This window comes from Meleagris gallopavo, chromosome 6 (assembly GCF_905368555.1).
Source record: "Meleagris gallopavo chromosome 6, MGAL_WU_HG_1.1, whole genome shotgun sequence".
NCBI lineage: Eukaryota > Metazoa > Chordata > Aves > Galliformes > Phasianidae > Meleagris > Meleagris gallopavo.
The window spans coordinates 28,147,179-28,167,246 of NC_139409.1; the positions used below are offsets into that span (position 1 = coordinate 28,147,179).

At 37.5% G+C, this 20,068-nt stretch overlaps 1 protein-coding gene across 11 annotated transcripts in view; it reads left to right on the forward strand.

Annotated features, from left to right (window-relative positions):
* The first annotated feature begins 918 nt into the window (after nucleotides 1-918).
* Nucleotides 919-20,068, forward strand: part of LRRC72 (leucine rich repeat containing 72) — a 36,063-nt gene continuing 16,913 nt past the window's right edge. For 4 of the 11 annotated variants that reach the window (XR_014883863.1, XM_085226136.1, XM_085226137.1 and 1 more), the window contains exons 1-9: nucleotides 926-1,004; nucleotides 2,844-2,917; nucleotides 6,181-6,250; nucleotides 7,543-7,624; nucleotides 9,393-9,506; nucleotides 13,732-13,821; nucleotides 15,742-15,906; nucleotides 16,832-16,859; nucleotides 18,324-18,530. Coding sequence is in view for 10 of the 11 variants with exons in the window: in XM_085226136.1 (XP_085082262.1) it covers nucleotides 972-1,004; nucleotides 2,844-2,917; nucleotides 6,181-6,250; nucleotides 7,543-7,624; nucleotides 9,393-9,506; nucleotides 13,732-13,821; nucleotides 15,742-15,906; nucleotides 16,832-16,859; nucleotides 18,324-18,489 (822 nt within the window). In the remaining variant the exon portion in view is untranslated. Of the gene's footprint in view, nucleotides 1,005-1,228; nucleotides 1,398-2,843; nucleotides 2,918-6,180; nucleotides 6,251-7,542; nucleotides 7,625-9,392; nucleotides 9,507-13,731; nucleotides 13,822-15,741; nucleotides 15,907-16,831; nucleotides 16,860-18,323; nucleotides 18,875-18,980; nucleotides 20,067-20,068 lie in introns of those variants that run through there. The other 7 variants (XM_085226135.1, XM_085226138.1, XM_085226132.1 and 4 more) reach the window with 7 other exon arrangements.

The window sequence follows — 20,068 nt, forward strand, 5'->3', positions numbered from 1 at the left end:
ATGTAGCTATCCAAGCTAAGTATCAATCAGTTATTAATAATGAGAAGCATCTCAACAGAACAAATGAAAACCTCAACCAATGGATGTCACACTGGAATGCAACAAAATACCTTCTAGAGGTTCCCTTGCTCTTCATACTTAAACATGGTGTGACAAGCAAATTCCGATTTGGCTACTTGATAAAACAATTTTAATATTAAGGTTGAGTTTTTTGTTAATAACCACCTCACCTTCCAAAATCCAAAGATTCCAATGCAACATAAGAACTACAGATCTGTAGTTCTATGTACAAGTTTCTACATCTCCAGCGCATTTCCTCTTCTTTTTTTGTTAACACCCTAGGGATATTTTTAGGAGTTAAAATAAGTGATTAAAGACATTTCTGTTGCCAGTTTTCTACCCTTAAGATGTCAAGCCTTTCTTATTTGAGGTTTCTACTTTTCGAATCTATCTAGCTGAAGTGGAAGCCACCCACACCATTTTTCTATGAAAATGAGATATTTGCAATATAATACTTGCACTGCAGCTCCATTCCTCCATCATTCACACTCTATCGATGTCATTTCAGCGGTCTGAACAAGCAAAGGCATGCACATAATTAATTCCATGAGGGACAGCTTATTCATATATTTGCGCACGCAGCTCTTGCTCTTTGTCTATCAGTTGCACGTAATTTACAATGGCTATTTCTGCTAATTCGAGTGTTCTCTGTAAATTATGTTCTAAATAGAGCTCCAAGTTTTCAGACTTTTTTATTTTGTAGTTCAATCAAACGTTTTCCATTGTCCTACACGCACATCAGCACACACACGCACCCTGGAAAAAGCTTTTTCTATTCTTCAGCTTGTGCTGTGCATAAAATGGTTTTAAAAATAACAACATGGCAACAATTGCTTGCACATGTGGATGTCATAAACATCGCTCCGGGCGCCCCTTCCCTCGCTCCGGTCGCCTAGGAACGCGACTCTAAAATGGCGGCGGCTGCCGATGCTGCCGGCAGGCAGGTGAGCGGAGCCGCGGCGCTCCTGCCTACCAGCGGCTCCCGCAGCCGCAGCGAGCGGTATCGCCGCCGCCACCCCCGGCGCGATCCCTCGGAGCCGCCCGCCGCCATAGCCCTCCCGCCTCGCCCCTCCGGCGTGCGGCGCCGGCCTCTCCCCTTCGTTTTGCTGGGGCGGCGTTGCGGAGGCAGGAAGGGGGTTAGCTCGGTAGCGCGTTGGGAGTGGCGGTGTGTCGCGGTTGGCCTGGGGGCTCCGCTGGGACGGCGTGGCATAGGGCCGGGGCCTGGCTGGGGGAGGAGATGGGGAAAGCTCAGCTAGGGGAGTCTGAAGAGCAGCTGCCTTCTGCCACCGCCCTTTCCCTTAAGCATGGCTGTTGAGCTGGGGTTTTCCATTTTGGAGGTAGGAGTGCTCCCGTCTGCATGCCTGGCAGCTGCTCCCTTTTGCTCTCCCCGGGAACAGGCAGTGGTGTTCCTGGCACTGATGTACAGCTGCTTCCTCCAGGCAGCTTTTCCTTTGCCGCTGGCAGATTGTGTGGGCCATTTCTCCAGGACTTTCCCTCGCTGACAGCTGCAGTCAGGCTGCAGCCATATCAAGTTTTGAACAAATGGCCATATCCAGCTACCGGCTGTGCTGAGTCAGTATACACCGTAGGCCCTGCTGGATCCCCTGGGAAAGTACCACAGGTTTCATGCACTTGTATTTGCACCCAAAGCTATCTTAAGCTCCAGAACACACTACATGGACTCGTCATGCAGCTAGTACAGGCTGCTCTAATCATACCATCAGTACTTGGAAGCTATTTTGTATTTGCAAAAATATTTCACACAGTCATAGAATCACAGATTGGCTTGGGTTGGATGGGACCTTAAAGCTCCAACCTTCTGCCATGGGCATGGTTGCCACTTACTTGACAGGCTGCCTAGGGCCCCATCCAACCTGGCCTTGAACTCCTCCAGGAATGGGGCATCCACACCCTTGCTGGGCAGTCTGTGCCAAGGCCTTCTCACTCTCTAAGTAAAGAATTACCTCTAGTCTCAATTTCCCTCTTTTACTTTAAAGCCATTCCCCCTTGTCCTACCGCTATTAGACCGTGTAAAAAGCCACTCCCCTTCCTGATCGTAAGTTCTTCTCAAGTACTGGAAGTCTGTAAAGAGATCTCCCAGGGACCTTCTCTTACCCAAACTAAACAAGCTCAACAGTTTGCAATTTTATGATGTAAGCAAAAATGATCTTACTGATGCTGGATATAGTATGTCATTTACTAACCCCATGGTGTTCTTTAGAGATGTTTTGCTTTATTAACTGCTGTAACTGAGATCTCTAATACTCATGTTAAAAGAATTGCCTTTACAAATTATGGCATATCACTAATATGCTCTGAACATTTCATTTACTTCTACGTTTTTCAAAGTTAAGTATACGAACAGAGTTTTCTGAATGCATACTTTTAAAAAAGTCATGCATAAAATAAATCTGCAAATGTATTGCAAGCTGTACTCCTGATGGTCAGCTGTGCAGCTTGCCTGACATGAGCTGAGGAGCCCCTTCTTTGAACATCCATCTCATATCTATGAACCATGATTCTCAACAGGAAAAAAAATACTAAAAAAAACAAAACTCTAGAGTGAGCGTAACATAATTGTTGATGTCTTTTTTTTTATCAATTTAAAGTAGAAACTATTAATTTAATATCTCTTTGCTTTATATTTTGCTATAGTTTGTGAGGGGCCATGGTTCACATATTAACTTTGGTGTGTGTATTAATTTAGAGTCTGAATATGTATGTGTGACAATGTAATGACTTATGCAGGATCTTATGCTTAAAAATGTACTGTGTACTGTCAGGCAGTAGAGAAACAGCTGAAGATCTGTGGCTTTAAGAGGAACGTGGATGTCTTGGTGTTGTATCTGGCTGGACAGTAAGTAGAATGTTTCTCTGACTTTTACTGGAAGTAGAACACAGTACATGGTAATCATAGTGCTTTCTGTAACAATCCCTGAACATCATTTATATGTGAAATACCATCTTTATACCTAGTCTGTGCATGTTGTGCAAAAAGAAATGGCAAAGAAACACAGGGACACAGGGAGCAGAGCTGCATGAGCTGTGAAGCAGTTAAGCGCCTCAGCCCTAGGCACGCAGTCCTTCTCTAGCAACCCAGCATCGCTCGAGGGTCTGTAAGTTCACAGAGTTTTGCATGAACTTCTACCACAGGGAACAGAGACATGAAGCTTAATGGGCTGATCTCTACCTGTTCTAACTGGCTTGTAAGTCTGGGTGGAAAGAGTATCAAAACAGCAAATGAAGAAACACAGGACCTGCCCAGTCTGAGAACTGCCAAATTTCTGACCTCCCTGAAGAAATCTGTTGATGCAATAGCAAAACTCAATGGTACCACCTTTGATATTACTTGCATCTTGGCTGTTAAGAACTGAAGGGAGGGCAGGGCAACATGAAGTGAGTACAAGAGCTGTTTGAGGCAGGCAGCACTGATCAGAGAACTGATCTCTGGGAGCTTTGTGAAGCAGCTGAAGAGATGGGGCAGATGAGGAGAAGAAACCATGCAAAGGGAAGGAAGGCAAAGCTTTCATGAACCTGTGGGTGATCTGGGTTGATAGAGCTGTAGGATGAACATGCTGAGAGGCTACCAGAAAGAGATGGATACATGACAGGACGTACTTCCAAGTTTTTGAAAAGCATACTTTGAATTTCTGGCCAGGGCACAATTCCAAGCGTTGCATACCTGTCTGCAGCCTCACAACTCTGTCTAGAGTTTGTAATGTTGATATTGTGTAAAGAACTAACATAGTGTAATAATTCAGGCAAAGGCCTTCAAGGTCTCTATGTTCTATGAATGCAACAAACAAACAAACAAACAAAAAAACAGGTGTTAGGGGATTTGAGAATTATTTACTTTGCTTTTAATGGCAATGAAGTGGCCTTGAAAGTCTCAGTGTATCCTCTTAGCACATCTCCTGATTAACATCAGGAAGGAATTCAAAACTCTGGAAAGTAAGTATGAAACATCTGGTTACTGTTAAATTATTATAACATTTATTTTAGAAAGAAGAAAGCATAGAAAATCTTAGTGAGGAAGATATTTACATACTGAGATGGTATGTACAGTCTTAATAAGTATATTTTCTGATGTTAAATATTCTCGCTGGCTTTGAAATACTCCTTGCTATGGAATAAAGAAAGAATAAAAGAATAAAAAGAAACAGGAGTCAGATATAGAGGTGATCTGTCTTCCCATTAAACCATTTTAAGAAAGATGATGCAAGCTTGTTTCTTGATGATTGAAGAGAACGAATTTTCTTTTATTCTATCCCAAATTACCTTGAACCTCAGCCAATCTCAGAATCAGAATATGCTTTCTTAAGTGTTAATTTGACATAATTTTCTACTGGCTAAAGTAGGAAAAAGTAAAAAAAAAAAAAAAAAAAAATTAAAGTCAATCAAATTTGAGGGAATCAAATTTTACTTTTAAACTACTACTGTTAAAGGCATGTGAAAAAATTTACATGTAGTCACTGAAAGCTGTCATCCTAGGATAACTGATTAACTTAGCAGTAGGTAGGATAAGAAAGCTGGAGGCCAGAAAGTATCAGTTTGTAAGAGACATGCAAAGCCTGGAAGGCATACAGAAAGGGACGTGCTCCTCTAAAATGTTAGAGGAATTAAGCCCTACCTGGGGCAAATTAAATGCCTTAATGCTGCAAAGAAAAAAAAGCACAACAGATTAGGACTTGGAGATAGACAGCCTCATCTTGGCTGTTACAATGGAGTAAAGCCAATTAAAATGTAAACCTGTGTGGAATGGCAGTGACAAAATATCGGGAAATTTTGGCTTTGCTATCTGAAACATAATTTGGCACTATACAGGTAAAAGTCTACTGAAAAAAAATAAATAAATAACTCTGGAAGAGCTCTGCATTTCCTGTCAGCTCTCATGCACTTATCTTTATTACCTGCAGAAATGTATTTGCTTGTGACAACAAATTAAACACATAAATACGTACTTGCAGGCTTAGTTTTTAGGGGTGATTTGAGGAGATCAAATAATCAGTTAAACAGAGTAGCTGCTTGGGACAAGCTCATACTCAGAAATGCATGAATTAAAATACAGCACATCAACTTTGTGGTGTTTGCTCCTGGTATTTTTTTTTTTTTCCAAATACAAGATAGAAAAGGTGCCCACTCCTTCCTTGTATCTGGAAGGGTTCCTGGGGAAAAAACACAAAACACCTGGGAAGAGGTACTTGACTTCACAGCTGGAACACAAGCAGAGCAGATTAGGCTGATGGTGTGAGATTAATTCCTACCAATATGGTTAATTCTTTCTGAAACGCTACCCTGGTCATGCAGAATGTTCAAGACTCACATGAAAATTTTATTGTATCGATTAAAATTGTAAAGGTCATCTACAATTATTTGAGAGAAAATCAAGAACATTTATCTAAAGCAGTGAAAAACAGCAACAATTAGTGAAAATTACTCAACAGCTCACCCATATTCTCTGGCTAGTAGGTAATTTGTTATTTAGAGCACACCAGCAAGCTCAGCTTCAAAGTGCAAGGTACACAATTAAACTGAAATCCCTACAAGACTATGGGAGAGAGATCCAACCTCAGTCAAGGTATTCATTTAAAACAAGACTGCTAATAAATATGAATACTAAGTTTATACAAGAAAAATGTTGAAGGGCAAAAGATTTCACAACATGCATTAATACAAAAGATAAGAAATTTTTACAGCAATGTGCTTGTTGTCTGTCTTCTCTTAGCATCTCTGGCATCATGGCCAAAGAATTCATACTGTCCCTTCACAACATTTTTCCTTTTATGTTTGTGTCCCCCAGAATGCAAAAATCCTCCTTCTGTGTTCTCAGTAGAATTTCCACCATCTGCAAAGTAGATGAAATAGTGTACTCACTGAAAAATATATGCTTTTATGGAAGAAGAAATTAATGTATAACTGAGTTTGTTCCCATTTCTTTACCATTTGCTGCTTTGTTATGCTTTCACGTGTTTATCATGCATATGTTATCTCTCCCTTTTGTACTGTCTTTCTGCTATGTTTTCTACAGAATTGTTGCTTTTCAGTGCTTACATAACATTAGTTACCAGAAATCACACTGCTTACGAAGTGATTAAGCACCACTTTATTTTCTTCCACTAGAGGACTAAGAAGTATTCCAAGTCTGTCACTGTTTCATAGGTTGAGGTATTTGTGGATTAACAACAATAAGGTAATGTAATAAAGATGTGGCGTCACCTAAATATGTTTGAATTAAGGGACTTTCCCAGGAGAGTGTTTAGTATGACAATGTCCACATTAAGTTCTGCAGTATGGTCCTAAGACAATTCCACAAGCCATCTGCTGCACTTGCTCCACCTGCGCAAGTCTAGATGATCATATTTACTATGTCCTGTATGAGTTCTAAGACAATGCTCTGTAAAAATAGCCAAACACTACAGTTTTCAACCAAGTCTAAGCATGTTGTATTTTAGAGAAAATCAGCTACTTTGTAGTAGGAGGATTGTGTGATTTAGAAATCTGCAAATATTTAGCCAACAGTTACCAAGTGTCTTACTGAATCTAAACCTTACTAAAAAGGGGAAATTTATAAAAGACACTATTTTCTACCCTGCTTTTAAATACTATACAGTAATTTACATGACTTTCACAGAGGACATGAATTCTTAAAACACCAGAAGTGCTTGCTCAGGTCAATAAGTAGCTCTGTGAGGAGAGAAAAAAATAAATTTACATTCCATGTAATTGAGGAGTATATGCGTATCTGCTGCCCCAGGCTAACATCAATTATATAGCATCTTATATCAAATTTGTTGAAAGACCTGTGGTTATCCAACTATTCTCAAAGAAAAGCAAAACTATGGATATGTGAAGAGGTTGAACTAAAATCACAGTATAAAGCTTTCCATTTTACATCTAAAAGGCACTAAAGAGTAAGGAGAAATGGCCTGTTGACTGTGAACATGACAAAGATGGAGAAATGCCATTTTATATTACAGGTGTGTGTGTACCCACACTACAAAAGGTACAATAATCACTGCAAAGAACGTGACTGTTTTCAGATTGCTATTGTCACTCAACCATGTTTTTCTGAACCTTAAAGTAACTTTTAATTTCCAACAGGAAAACTTACTTTTCTCTTTTTTTCAACTTTCAGAAGATACATAGAGCAAAACACATTTGTCTTGAAGTCACTGGTATAATTCAAGATCTAAAATCATTCCTGCGCTAGCAAATTACATTACAGAAATCAAAATGGTGTCAGGAATCAAATTATATTTGTTATCCTTGTATTTATACTGTAAGGATAAGCAGCTGTGCAACATTAATGCTCTCACCTGTTTCAAGGGCGAGATTGGCATCCCCTTCCTGATATTAACCTTGCATTCATATCAAGACTGCAAGATTAAAAACTTCCTATAGTAAAACAGTTTTTAAAAGACTATGTTCTATAACATTAAATTTAGACTGTTACATGATAGTTTTTTATAACTCTAATTTCAGATTCAAGATTTAAGTTTCTTAGAGAAAAACTGCTGTTTGACTGAGCTCTACCTTAACAACAATGAACTCACAGATATATCAGGTATCAATCTTTCCTTTTCAGATTGCTGAGCTGTACTTTCTTTTTTGTGTATTGGCAATCAAATTTGTAACAGTGAATGGTAGCCAGTAACTTAATGGTTGAAAGCTCACATATATGTGTAAATGTTAATTATTTTCTTAGGGATTTGATTTGTTCCAGTATACTTGAGTGGTAATAAACTACGAGTTCACATCAAGTTTATGCTGGTTCGAAGGCACACAGTTGATATCATTACACTTACACATACATCAGGCAATTGTAAAATATTTTGGATCCAGCACGACCATATCTTATATTCTAAATGAATATTTTAAGTTGTTTTTCTATCAGATGATTTGCAGTCCTCTTGCTGACCAGGCATTGCAGAAGCAGATAGAAGAATGTCCTGGGAGCCATTCATTTTTACGTGATGAAAAACTGTAGCACTGATAGACTTAGCATGAAAATGAAAGATAATTAATTAATTAATAAGTTGTCTCACTTCCTGTAGTTTCTTCATTATGTATTAACATTTATAATCAGAAGTGTTTTGCAGAAAAACATTTTTATTGCAAAGTTCCATTTATTACTTATAAATCTATATATATTTCGCATGCTCTTGTAGATTTAAGTAGCTGTGCCATACCACCACTGAATTTCTGAATGAAGAGGCCAAAGCATATTAATACATTTGAGGGTTTTCGATGTTTGAAACATTAATATTTTACTATTATCAGTTCCTATAAAATATTAAAATGAGAATTATGTTGATTAGTTTCTGTGAGATCTTGTGGAAAAATGGATGTTTGAAAGAAAAATATTCAGGCAGAAGAAACATTACAGTAGATACCAACATAGGGGTTTAACAAAGTGTGGGTGTCATTAGCAGAGAAATGTGGATAAGAAAAACTGTGTAGAAATTGGAAAATGAGCTGTTGAAACCAGTTGTGGTATGACAATGTGAACATGTAGTCTGGGTCAGCCACTGCAGTGCTTGGAATAACTTCTTAATACGTTAATAGTAACTTGAAATGGAACTACTTTCTATAGGTATAATCTATGAATTGCTAGAAAGGCAAAGGCAATATTAGGTAAGGATAAAAGGAAGTGGAATTAAAGATTACTGGGATATAGGAGTCTATGGGAACTGTTGAGTTATGGCCTGAACCACTGATTGATCGCGGGACGTGAGGACTGAGCCAGGCTTGGGAGCACAGGTGAAGGCAATTCAGCTGTGTGACCAGAAGGGGTGGAGCCTGGCTGCACCTCTCCTAGACCCATTTAAGGGCTGACTGCCACTGGGAAAAGATCTCTTTCTGGAGATTGCTCTTTTTGGAGTTTTCTACTGTGAGCCTAGGACACAGGTGAGCATTTCATTTTTGATTGTTTTTTTTTTTTCCACAACGATAATCTTTCTGACTATAAACCTGTAAAATACTGTCCTAACCACACCACTCTTCTAACTGTAGTTTTGTTAATTGTACAGGAAGGAAGGAAGGGATGAAGAAGGGAGCTGGTACAAATGTTTTGGGTCAAGAACGATCGAGAGTAATGAAAAGAACTAGGGTCAAAATAAAAGCGTATTGCATTCAAACAGCATGACCAGGAATGCAACAGGGATATTAAAACCTCTGATAGAATTTTTTTTTTTACTATTCTCATGTAGGGTCCTATAAAAATGTAGACCTGGGTATATAACAAGAATGCAAAATTCAGTGTGCAACATAACAAAATAATTATCTAGATAAATGTGATGAGGTATAATGAGAATAATTATTTTTCTTTTCAGGTGCTCTGAAAAACTTGCATTCATTACAGATTCTGTTGCTTCACAACAACCAGTTAAAACAACTTGGTGAAACAGTGAAGGAATTAAAAGGAATGATAAGCTTGCGGACCCTAAGTAATACCTCATTTTTGTTTTGCAGAACAGTGAGCAGTAGTTTTTAAGAATGTCTTAGCAGGATGTGTTTCTTGTCTGTTTGTGCATCACTTGCCAATAGCTTCTGAAGCTAATTATCAATTTCAACCAAATTTGACGGAAGTGACCTGTAACACATGAAAATTCTATGGAGACTACTGCTACTAGGCTTTTGGCTGCTGGCTAACCAGTCTTCTGCTTAAGTAGCTTGGAGGCAGTCAAAGCCATGTGCTGCTCCCTGTTTGTAAGGGAAAATGGGAGAGTGCTGATTTATCATAGAGGTGACGGGAGACAAGAAACTGGTGTCACTGTTCTTGAGAGTGCATGGAAGATTACAGATCATGGAACACAAATTTCTGTCTTGTTAATCATATTCTTTGTAGAACTTAGAATCCGCACAGAAAGATGCAGAAAACATAGGCTTTTAGAGTCTAAGAATAGACATACTCTGGTACAATAGTATCGAAGTGGCATGATTTTGATATACTAGATGGAAATTAAGTTTCAAATTAAATTATAGAAGGTAGTGCTGGCACCACTAAGCTAGCAGCCTGCAGGAAAGTAGAATTCAATGCTATCAAGCTATTGAAAGTATAGGCAGTCATTGTGTGTGGTTCCTGAGAGAATGTTGTCATAGGTCATGCCAATCTCTCAGTACTTTGAGAAACACAGGAAACAAGTTTCTTGTCTCTCTATCACAATTACTGAAGGTGAATATCATCAAACCATACCTCCTTAAGCAATCAAAAGTTGACTGTCTTGATCACAGGAAAGGACAAAATGGCTTGCAATGTACAATTTTAATTGAACTTGATGTTGGTCTGAGATTTACAAACAAACCAAGTGTTTAGGAAGACAATGTGCTGGCAAAATTATTCTTTTTTTTTTTTTTTTCATTATGTGCAAGAATGGAAAACAGCTCACATAAGAACTCAGTTGTTTGAAGTGGTTAGGCAAAGTCTGGACAGATTCAGATATCGTATGTATGAATGGTGCTGTCACTTGAATCGAATGTTTATAGCTCTACCAATTAACATGGAGCTTCAGAAAGCACAGGGAGTTTGAGCTTGTTGCAGTTAACTGTGGGAAATAGAGAGAAATAGCAGATAGTTACAGTGCTACTGAGTCATTATGAGTGACATTCACAAAGACGCTGTGGAAACTGAATGAATATTGGACTGGCCACCATTATAGAAAAGCAATTATTTAAAACAATTTTTTTTTTTTTAAAGGCTCTTCAGTTCAAAGATATGACAATAAATCGGTAGAAGAAATGTAATATTTTACTTTACAGTCATTCCCTGCTAACCTTTACAATCATTAAAAAAAAAAAAACAAGCTTCAGTGCCCTTATTTTAAAGAAATTTAATAGAAATGAGTTCCCAAATTACCAAGAGTCTATTAGTTTAATAAAATGCCTCATCATATTTGAAGTAAAGGTCAGCAAGAAATGAAAAAATGTGTTTTAAAAGCGATTTATATCAAATTGTATTTCTATAGCATCTACTTGCCTGCTTCCAGTATTCAGAACTGGCAAGTGAGTGCAGCATTTCAGCTGTGTAACTTCAGAAAGGCCTGTGCCCACAATCCATCTTTATAAAATAAAACGTGTTTTGGAAATGGGAAGCTTCTCACTGTTGTGAGGTAGTTTTTGTTTTTTAATTTCTTTATTTTATCATTGGAAAATTTGATTTTCAAAAAATCTTGCAAAGCATCAATAGAATTTCTGGATACATATAATAATGTTTTATTATTGTGTAGCTCCTGTGAACTGTTACAATGAGGCAGTCTGATACACTACTATTTTTCACTTTGGGAGCAATATTCAGCTACCAAAATGTTGCAGTTCTTTTTTTCTTAAGGCTCTCCTGTGATTTTTGGCCACTACACTCTTATGGATTTGAAGCATAACACCATTTTTCATCTTGCATTTACTGAAGACAGTCAGCTTCTAAAGATTTACTGGATGCATTGCTCACAACTGCCAACTTTTGGGAGATGCAGAGGGTTTCTTTATAGGCTCACCTTGTTCTCACATCTCTTGGAATCCAAAATTTCTGTGTACTCTGCACATTACCTCAACTGATTTATTGTCCACATCTGATAACATCTTTCTGCTCAAAAATACTTGTTTTGTCTCTCTATGTTTCTGTCACAATAGTTCCTTTCTACCCCATGTAGGGTAGGCACACTCTTCCTAAGTACTGAACTGGGAAAACAGACAAACCTGTGGAGGAAGAAAGCATTATTCCTAATTTGTAGAAGGAAAATTACGTTATCTTGACTAGAAAGCAGACCCAAAAAGTGATTCCAGATGTTTTGTTAAATAAGACCATCTTGATCTATATAGTGGCTGGATTTACTTTAAGATCAAGCAGTAGAAAAACTTGTATACTGTTAAAAATCAGTGCTGGTAATGAGGAACATGCTCCACGCAGCATCTAGATTCAGAAGAACTTAGTATCAGCTCCTCCTTTTGTCTTGGAAAAATCTCTCTTTGAGTCATCATTCTAGTACTGCTCAAAACAATGAACTTACTTGCTTTTAGAGAAGTTTCTAAGAAGTTTTTCTCTGTGGAATGCTACAGTGTATTTTCTTGACTCGAAAACATTCTCATCAGACAAATACAGGATATTTCCGATTTGCACTTCCTAAAAAAAAAAAAAAAAAAAAAGGCTATATAGTCTTGGGTGCAGTAAAAACACAGAACTTTCTTTTGCTGCCACCTTGTGGGCTGCTTACTGTTCCTGAATATGGTAGTTTTATTGAAAATTCATTACAACGTTAAAACATTTTCTGTTCTCTGAATACCTGAGCAGGTATTTTCCACATACGAGGTTCCAATCACCCACTCCAACCTTATTGAGCCTCCAAACAGTCAGGTGGTAGCACTGAACACTGAGCAATCTGTGAAATTCAAATGTAGCCTGATAAACAAAATATGAAATCCTGTGGTTCACAAGCCATTGTAGAATATTTCTCAATCTTTTTCATCTTTTAGTATTTCTGAAATATAAGAGCTCTTATTTGCCGCTCATCTTGCCCTCCTTACCTGTTAATATTAGGTAGGGCAAAAAATCCCCTGGTTTACAGGGAATATTGGCTACAGCCTCTTTCTAAACAGACTAGTATAGATCTTGGTAGAAATCGTCAAAACTGTTAACATTATTAACTTTATTTTTTTTTTGCCTGCTGTGATCTTCAGGTGTCTTGATTTATTTATTTATTTATTTCCCTGTACTGCTGAAGAAAAACAGTATTTCTTTAAGGAGAAAAATAGCTTTATTTTGTTTTTAATTTAGAAAACGAACTTTTTTTTACTCTGTTTTTTGTTCTGGGAATGAGTCAATTTCTACTTTAATCAACTTTAGATGTCATTCACATGAACCAAACCAAGTCTGGTGTGTGAGTTGGGTGGATGTTCCACATTTGCCAAAGCAGTAACAGAGGTCTGATGCTTGTCTGTGTTGCAACGGTTTGGTTATTCAGGGAATGTGAACCTAAGCATAAGAAGTATTTCAGCCAAGTTGCTAATGGGCTTTTAGAGCTTAATAAAAGTGTGTGGCACTCCATTTCCAGAAGCATAGGTCCTTTTACACATTTTAATCTTCTTTACTTTTCAAACTCATAATCCAAAGAGAAATCAGAAAATGCAGTATTTTTATTTTATGTTGCTTCTATGGGATAAAACCTTTATATCAGCTCTGATAAAGCCTTAGGAATCCTAGTGCTCATCTTTTTTTTTAATCAACTTTCTCCTGCTGCAAATTTTGTCTTATCATTAAGCCATCAGACCAAAAAAAAAAAAAAAAACCCAAACACCTGCTACAATTTAAAGTAGGCATCACCACAAATACATAAGGAAATCAAAGGCGTGTATTTAGCGGTTTTGTCTGTGTATCTTAAAAAAAAATTATGAGAAAAACTTCAAAGGCTCCGAGTGCACAATGACGCCTCTCCTCAAGTCTTGCCTGTGGTATTTGCATGCTCTGCAATAAGCCAGTTCCTTGCAGTCTGTCTTCAAATGAGTGATTTTGTGAGTATAAGGGAACCAAGCTTTGTTTACTTAGTGTAAAAATAATTTGAAGTTAAAAATATTTTATACGAAATGTTTGTCTACTAGTGCTCTTTAATTTTCCTGTCTTGCTGAGTTTGTTACTTTTCTTAGCAGTTTTAGTGATGGCATTGTTTTGTATTTGTTTTGCAGACTTGTTTTACAACCCTCTGGCATATGATGCAGGCTACCGTCTCTATGTGATACACAGCCTCCCTTCAGTACAGCTCCTGGACAGGAAGCGTAAGGATTGATTTTTCTCTTTTCACAAAGCATTGACTGTTGCTTTTGATTTTAATAAGTTTGGAAAAATATGTGAATTATTCTTGTCCGCTTTCTTACGTACATTTGTTAATAACTGTTTGTGAGATTTTTTGCTATAACCATTTTTGAAAGTTTTGTTTGGCATAAACCTTTTAGTTCACCCAGCGCTGTTAATTTCTGTCTTTTTCTATTTAAATTGTGTATGGTTATCTTGTAGTTGGTGTATATTTTTGGGTAAGAGATATAAGCCTGCATTTAGAAACATGTGCCTCCGTTTGGTGTGATATTCTCAGAATATCTATGTGTCTCTGTGCCTTTCTAGAATATATGCACATCCATGCTGACCAAGTTGTCAGATGGAAATCTTCATGAATCATCTTTCACAACTTGTCGTCTTAAAAAGAAAAAGTTATATTGAGAACAAATATATAGATATGTATCAGTAAATATATTGAAGACAACCAATTTAATAAACAAGCCACAATGGAGCCAGAAAATCAGACTTTGGTGATTGTGTCTTTGATGTTTGGTGAGCTATATGATGCACAAGAGGACTGAACATTACTGTGAAGTGCTGAGAAAGGTATTGATTTGCACCTCACTTTCTCCTCATGAGAAAACAGTGAGGAGAAACTGTCATCTTGGAAACCTGCTCTAAGCCTGTGGGAGAAACAGTACAGGAATTGAGAAGGCAGCCTCAGCCCTGTCATGAAGGAGAGCTGGCAGATGGGCATGGTCTGTGTTAGGGGTTATTGAGCTTCTGGATTGACCACGTGGCCATCTGCCAATGGCTGTACATTCATTTCCTATACTGGAAAGTGAAACACCTTTCCTGTGTACCTCCAGCCTCTTCAGTACTTGGTCTGAGGCACTTTCTTCAGACTGTTTTATTAACAGTCACTTTTGGCTGTCTGAAGCTAAATCTACTGGGAAATACACGCTGCCTTTACAGTTCTAAAAACAATTCCACAAAACTTCATGGACTCCTGTCTTCAGTACAGTTATACTGTATTCAGCTCTGGAGCAAGACTTGAAGCATTCATTTCTATCAAGCTGTACCCTGGGCGTTCTATTTAGTGAACTGTTTATTTGATATTACAAAGACTATAATGTGAAATTAAATATTTCCTCTTTCGATCTTGAATGGAAAACGTTCCATCTATGGAACATTCCGACAGCTTCAGCCTGGCTGACTTCTTTATGCAGGACACGTGCTCACACTTTGTTACCTCCAGACATGGATGCTGCAGCTCCTTTCTAATGAGTCCCCCAGATACCACAACTTAGAAACTCTCCTGAATTCGAAATGTTTCTGCCAGAGTTAGGTTCTAAACCTACAGCTCTCTTCCTTTTCCCTATCTGAAGTTTTAGATTAGTATGCAAGTCATATCATTAGTTAAAATCCCTTATTTAACTTACAGTCTCAAACTCTTTCTTAAAAATGTAAAGTTATTTTTGAAATCAAGCACAAAAGAAGAAAGTGTGAAGCTTTTCTTTTTACTGCACTCCTTCAGTTTCCTCCATAATTAAACAATGGGAATTAACCTGACCTTGAAGTGGGATTTGTTCACACTGTTCGTAAAGAAACATCCAAGTTTTCACTGACTTCAGCAGTAGATCTCATTTGTATGGTAACAAAGAGCCTTGTCTGGTAGTTTCTTCATTTAAAACTCCTGATCCTTCTGCATCCAAAAGAAATACTTTTATTTTATTTGAGAGGGCTGTACCCCAGAGCTGTAGCAAGCATCACTCCATGATCCTCTTCTGAATCTCTGTGAAATTATGCAGGTTTACATCACTGTTGTTATAAAACTGCACAAAATGAAATTTGCATGCAAGTAGTTAGTACCAGACTTTTTAGTTGATAGAGAAATTAGTTTTTTATATCTCTCTTAACAGCAGTTACACAAAGAGAAAGGGAGTTGGCATTTTCTGTCTATAACCGCGAAAGGTCCAGCGCTGTGGAGTCGATTGTTTTCGGAAAGAGCGTGGACACACTGCCAGGCACTGCTATCAGGCACAGCAGGGGCCCTCGGCCAGCCAGGAGACTGATGGTGCCCCCAGGTATTCATAACCATAAGAGCAAAAACAACCATTTGGGGATGATTTCAGTTGAAGCTCTTTTCATTCATCCAGTAAAAATCTGGTGTCCTAAGTAGTAAAATATCAATGCATTGGGAACTCACCAAACTGCTCTGCAAAGCCAGGAGCAGTGGTCAGAACAGCAGATGAATGAATCCTCAACTGTGTGCATTATGACAAATATGTTCATAGAGTCACAAAATCATAAAGGTTAGAACAGACCACTACAATCATCTAGTCCAACAAGTAGTTCTTGCTACACCTTGTAGTTAAACAAGTGTTTTAAGGTAATTGAACAAACAGCATTTTATTTTTTCAATATATATCATATTGTTATTTTTAAAATTTTATTTAAGAGCATTTCAATACACCATAATGTTGTTTCAGTGATCAGCATCCTTGAGTTTTGATGCCCTCTAGTGCTTTTATAAATTATTTCTTGAAGAAAATATTTTCTTCTACTGTTGTAAATTTTGCACATCTTGCCTACTTTTGTAAGCAGATTCCTTTTTATGTTTTCCAAGCTGAGAATATTTTCATGACATCTGATAATAGCATATAAAGTCATTTTTTAAAGAGTCCTTAAAACATTTACTGCTGCGAGACAGCACAGTGAGTACCCATAACCTTGTGACTGCCCCATCATGTGGCAATCCGGAGCAAACCACAATGTTGTCTGCTTTTTGGATGTACTTCTATGAAAAAAACAAACTCACAAACCAATGCATGGAAAAGTTTGTCTAGGGAAAATTAAACATGAGTAACTGAATTAAAAAAGATTTTGCATGTATCAAATCTGCTGATTTTTAACTCATTTGAACAAATAATTTGTGTTCAGGATGGTAATCCTCAGCTCATCAAAATGCTGCGTGCGCATTAATGTCTTAATTTGAACTTTTTATTACAGGTTGGGAATTCGGAAATCACACAAATAAGTAAGTGTTTCTCTGGGCTTTCAGTTGTTGGTTTTGTTGTGTTGTGTGTGTGTGTGTGTTTCAGGAAAAAAAAACAGTAAAAATAATTTCTTGACAAATTTTCTGGTGCTCTGTGTTGAAACTGTATCATTCTAATAAGACAGCCAACCCACTGCTGTTTTTAATTCTGATTTAAAAAGGTATTCCAGGTGTATAAAAATGCTATTTATTTTATAAAAGTGCTGTTTATTTTATAAGATCAAATAGCAATAACTAGAAAAAGTGTGCTTGAAGCATTAGGGCATCAGAATAGTTGCTCCGTATTGTGACACAGACAGCATTCTGCTTGCTGGCTGCTCAGAAGAACGTATTCTCTGGAAAACATTACTGAGCTATAGAACAAAATATTTTAAGTCTGTAGTTAACTTTATTCTGTTGAAATTCCAACATCAGAAATAAATGGAAAAGCTTATTTCTGTGACATCTGCCTGGATTGAGGTGGCATAAAGGTTGCATTTTAATGTGTTGACATTTTTAGATGCTATCTTTATAAGATATTTAAAATCTTAAGATATCAGACTTTTGAGTTTCACGTATGAAAATAGTTGCCAGATTTATTAAAGGAAATAATAAAAGCCTATATATGATGATTTCCTTTAAAAATTTGGTTTTTACATAGTTGTTCATTTTCAGTACAGCTCTTTACAGTCAGCTTAATTTATGTTTATAAACAATTTTCCTGTTTTCAGTGGAGTACATTCATTGATACAATGGATGTGCAGCTTCCACTCCATCTTATTTGTGTAGGTACTTTGAGTTTGTGAAGTACCCAAGTGTTTGACAGTGTGTTATACTCAGTGGAGACAGTCATGTGGTTTATGTTAGTTTCCTAACATCCGTGTGTCACATAGAGCTACACCTCTATGGAATAAGTTCTTATAAATTCAAGTTTTAATATTATATCTGAGCATATAGTTTTGGTTGTTGATTTGGTACTGATGTTGCAAGTCTGCCACTTCTCTCTCACAAATAGCAGGACACGTGAACAACATTAACTGAGATTTCTGGATTCAGTGCCCTGGATTCTTGCATGGTCACTATTTAAAGACTCACACTGAAATAAATTTTGCATTTGCATTAATGGGTATCAAATCAATATGAAATCATACAGTACACAGTTTCATGATTTCCACTGGATACTTGTAAGAATCAGAACATTAAAGTGGACAGCAATGCTTTAAACACATTTTAAATAATTTACTGCATGTTTTTTCCCTTAGAATCTTGGAATGCTGACCTTTTCAGGTTTTGTTTTGCTTTCTAAAATTTGGTAACAGAAGGAAGCCTTCTAAAAATTTACAATTTTCAAATCCTCACCTTACGTGACTTCTAACTTCATTAACTACAGAAAGCACGCTTAGTAAAATAACTCCAAAGTATTTTGAAAGCATTCTGATAATGTACATTTGTTTTGGTTTTTTGGAGAGTTCCATTTGAGAACCCAGAGGATGCTGTTTTACTACGGGCAATGACAAGATCTATAATGGAATTTTCCTCTATTGACTGGAACAAAGTACCCACCTGTCAAGAAAGACGGCTTAAACACAAAGCAAAGGAATCCCCTGAGAAGCTGACAATCCAATTTAGATGACTTCTTTCTTCCTCTGTCTAAAGTGGATATAAGCATCTTAAGTAAGTTACTATCTCTATAATGCAACTACACTAAAACATGCATCTAATTAAATAATCTTTCAGGAAAAAAAAAATAGTATTAGTGTAACATTCCTTTTATCATCAAATATATAATATGTTGGGTCAACAAATTAAGAAATCAAATGCTAAATAGTGGTGATGTTATAATAAAAAATGTTTGAAATGCAATTCTTACCATACTTTTTTTAAATCACAAATTAAAGCCAAACTATAAGGATACATTATTTCATTCTTCATAGTTTGTATTGCATAATTAAACTTATGATGTTCACTACCAATAATATATCTTCCTCCTTCAAAATAAAGATATGAGCTAAATGCCATTCTTATTTCTTAGAGAAGTTCCAGTTTGGTAATTTTTATGCTACACTAATGTGCTGGAATCCCTTAGTCTTATGACACTACTGCACTGTGTCTCACTACCCACAGAAGCACAAGCAAGTAAGGGTGCTGCAGCGTGGTTCCTGTCCATGGCTGCCTATACTCTCCATGATGTGTCTCTGCTTACTGGTGCTTATGGAGGAACAAGATGTGCCGTACCGAATGCACTGTGCCAGGACTGCTGACAGCATTGTGGCACTGCACCTGACACTTCTGGCTTCTTTTCATACAACTAAAGGATGTAACAGATCTGTACATAAATGGAAAGTAATGCATTTCTTCACAACTTTCTCTCTCCATTCTGCCAAAGGCTTAATTTCAGTCAGTGCTATTTGATATATCAAAGTCCTTCAGCAGCCTGGGGCTTGTCTTCTGAGTTCCTTCTTTTTTCTTCTGTTAGCACTGAGTCATGAAATGGTCGAGGCTGGCAGGGATTGCTGGAGTTTATCTAGCCCAATTGCTGTTGAAAGCCTGAGATAAGGTTATCCAGCGCTCTGTCAAGGCAAGTCAAATATTTCCAGTGAGGGAGAGACCACCACTTGTTGGCAACCTCTTTCATTGTTTAATTGCACTCCAGAGCAATTTTCTTATATCCAGATGGAATTTTGCCTGCAACAACTGGGGCCTGTTGGCTCTTGTCCTGTCACCGTGCATCTCTGTGAAGATAGCTCATCTGCTCTATAGCAACCTCTAGGTCTGTAAGTGTGTGATTAGATCTGAGCTAATGAGCTCGCTTCCTCCAACTCTCTGACCATCATGGTGGCACCTCAGCTGGAACCTCTTTTGATTTTTTCGTCTCTCTTGAGTTAGGTTGACCAAAACTGGATGCTGTATTCCAGGCATGGCCAAACAAGTGCCAAGCCAAATGAGATAATTACATCTTTGATCTGCTGATTATACTCTTGTCTTTACCTTCAGTGCTGCCAGGGCATTCCTCTGGCTCAGGGTCAACTTGCTGCCCACCAAGACTCCTGGGTCTGTTTCATCAGACCCAGACAGATCCCAGCCTGTACTGCTGCTTAAGATTGTTCCACCCCAGATATGTGACTTCATCTTTGTTAAACCTTGTAATTCCTTTCACCTTTTCAAAATTAGATCCCTTCTTTTTTTTTTTTTTTTTAATTTCAGCTTTCCTA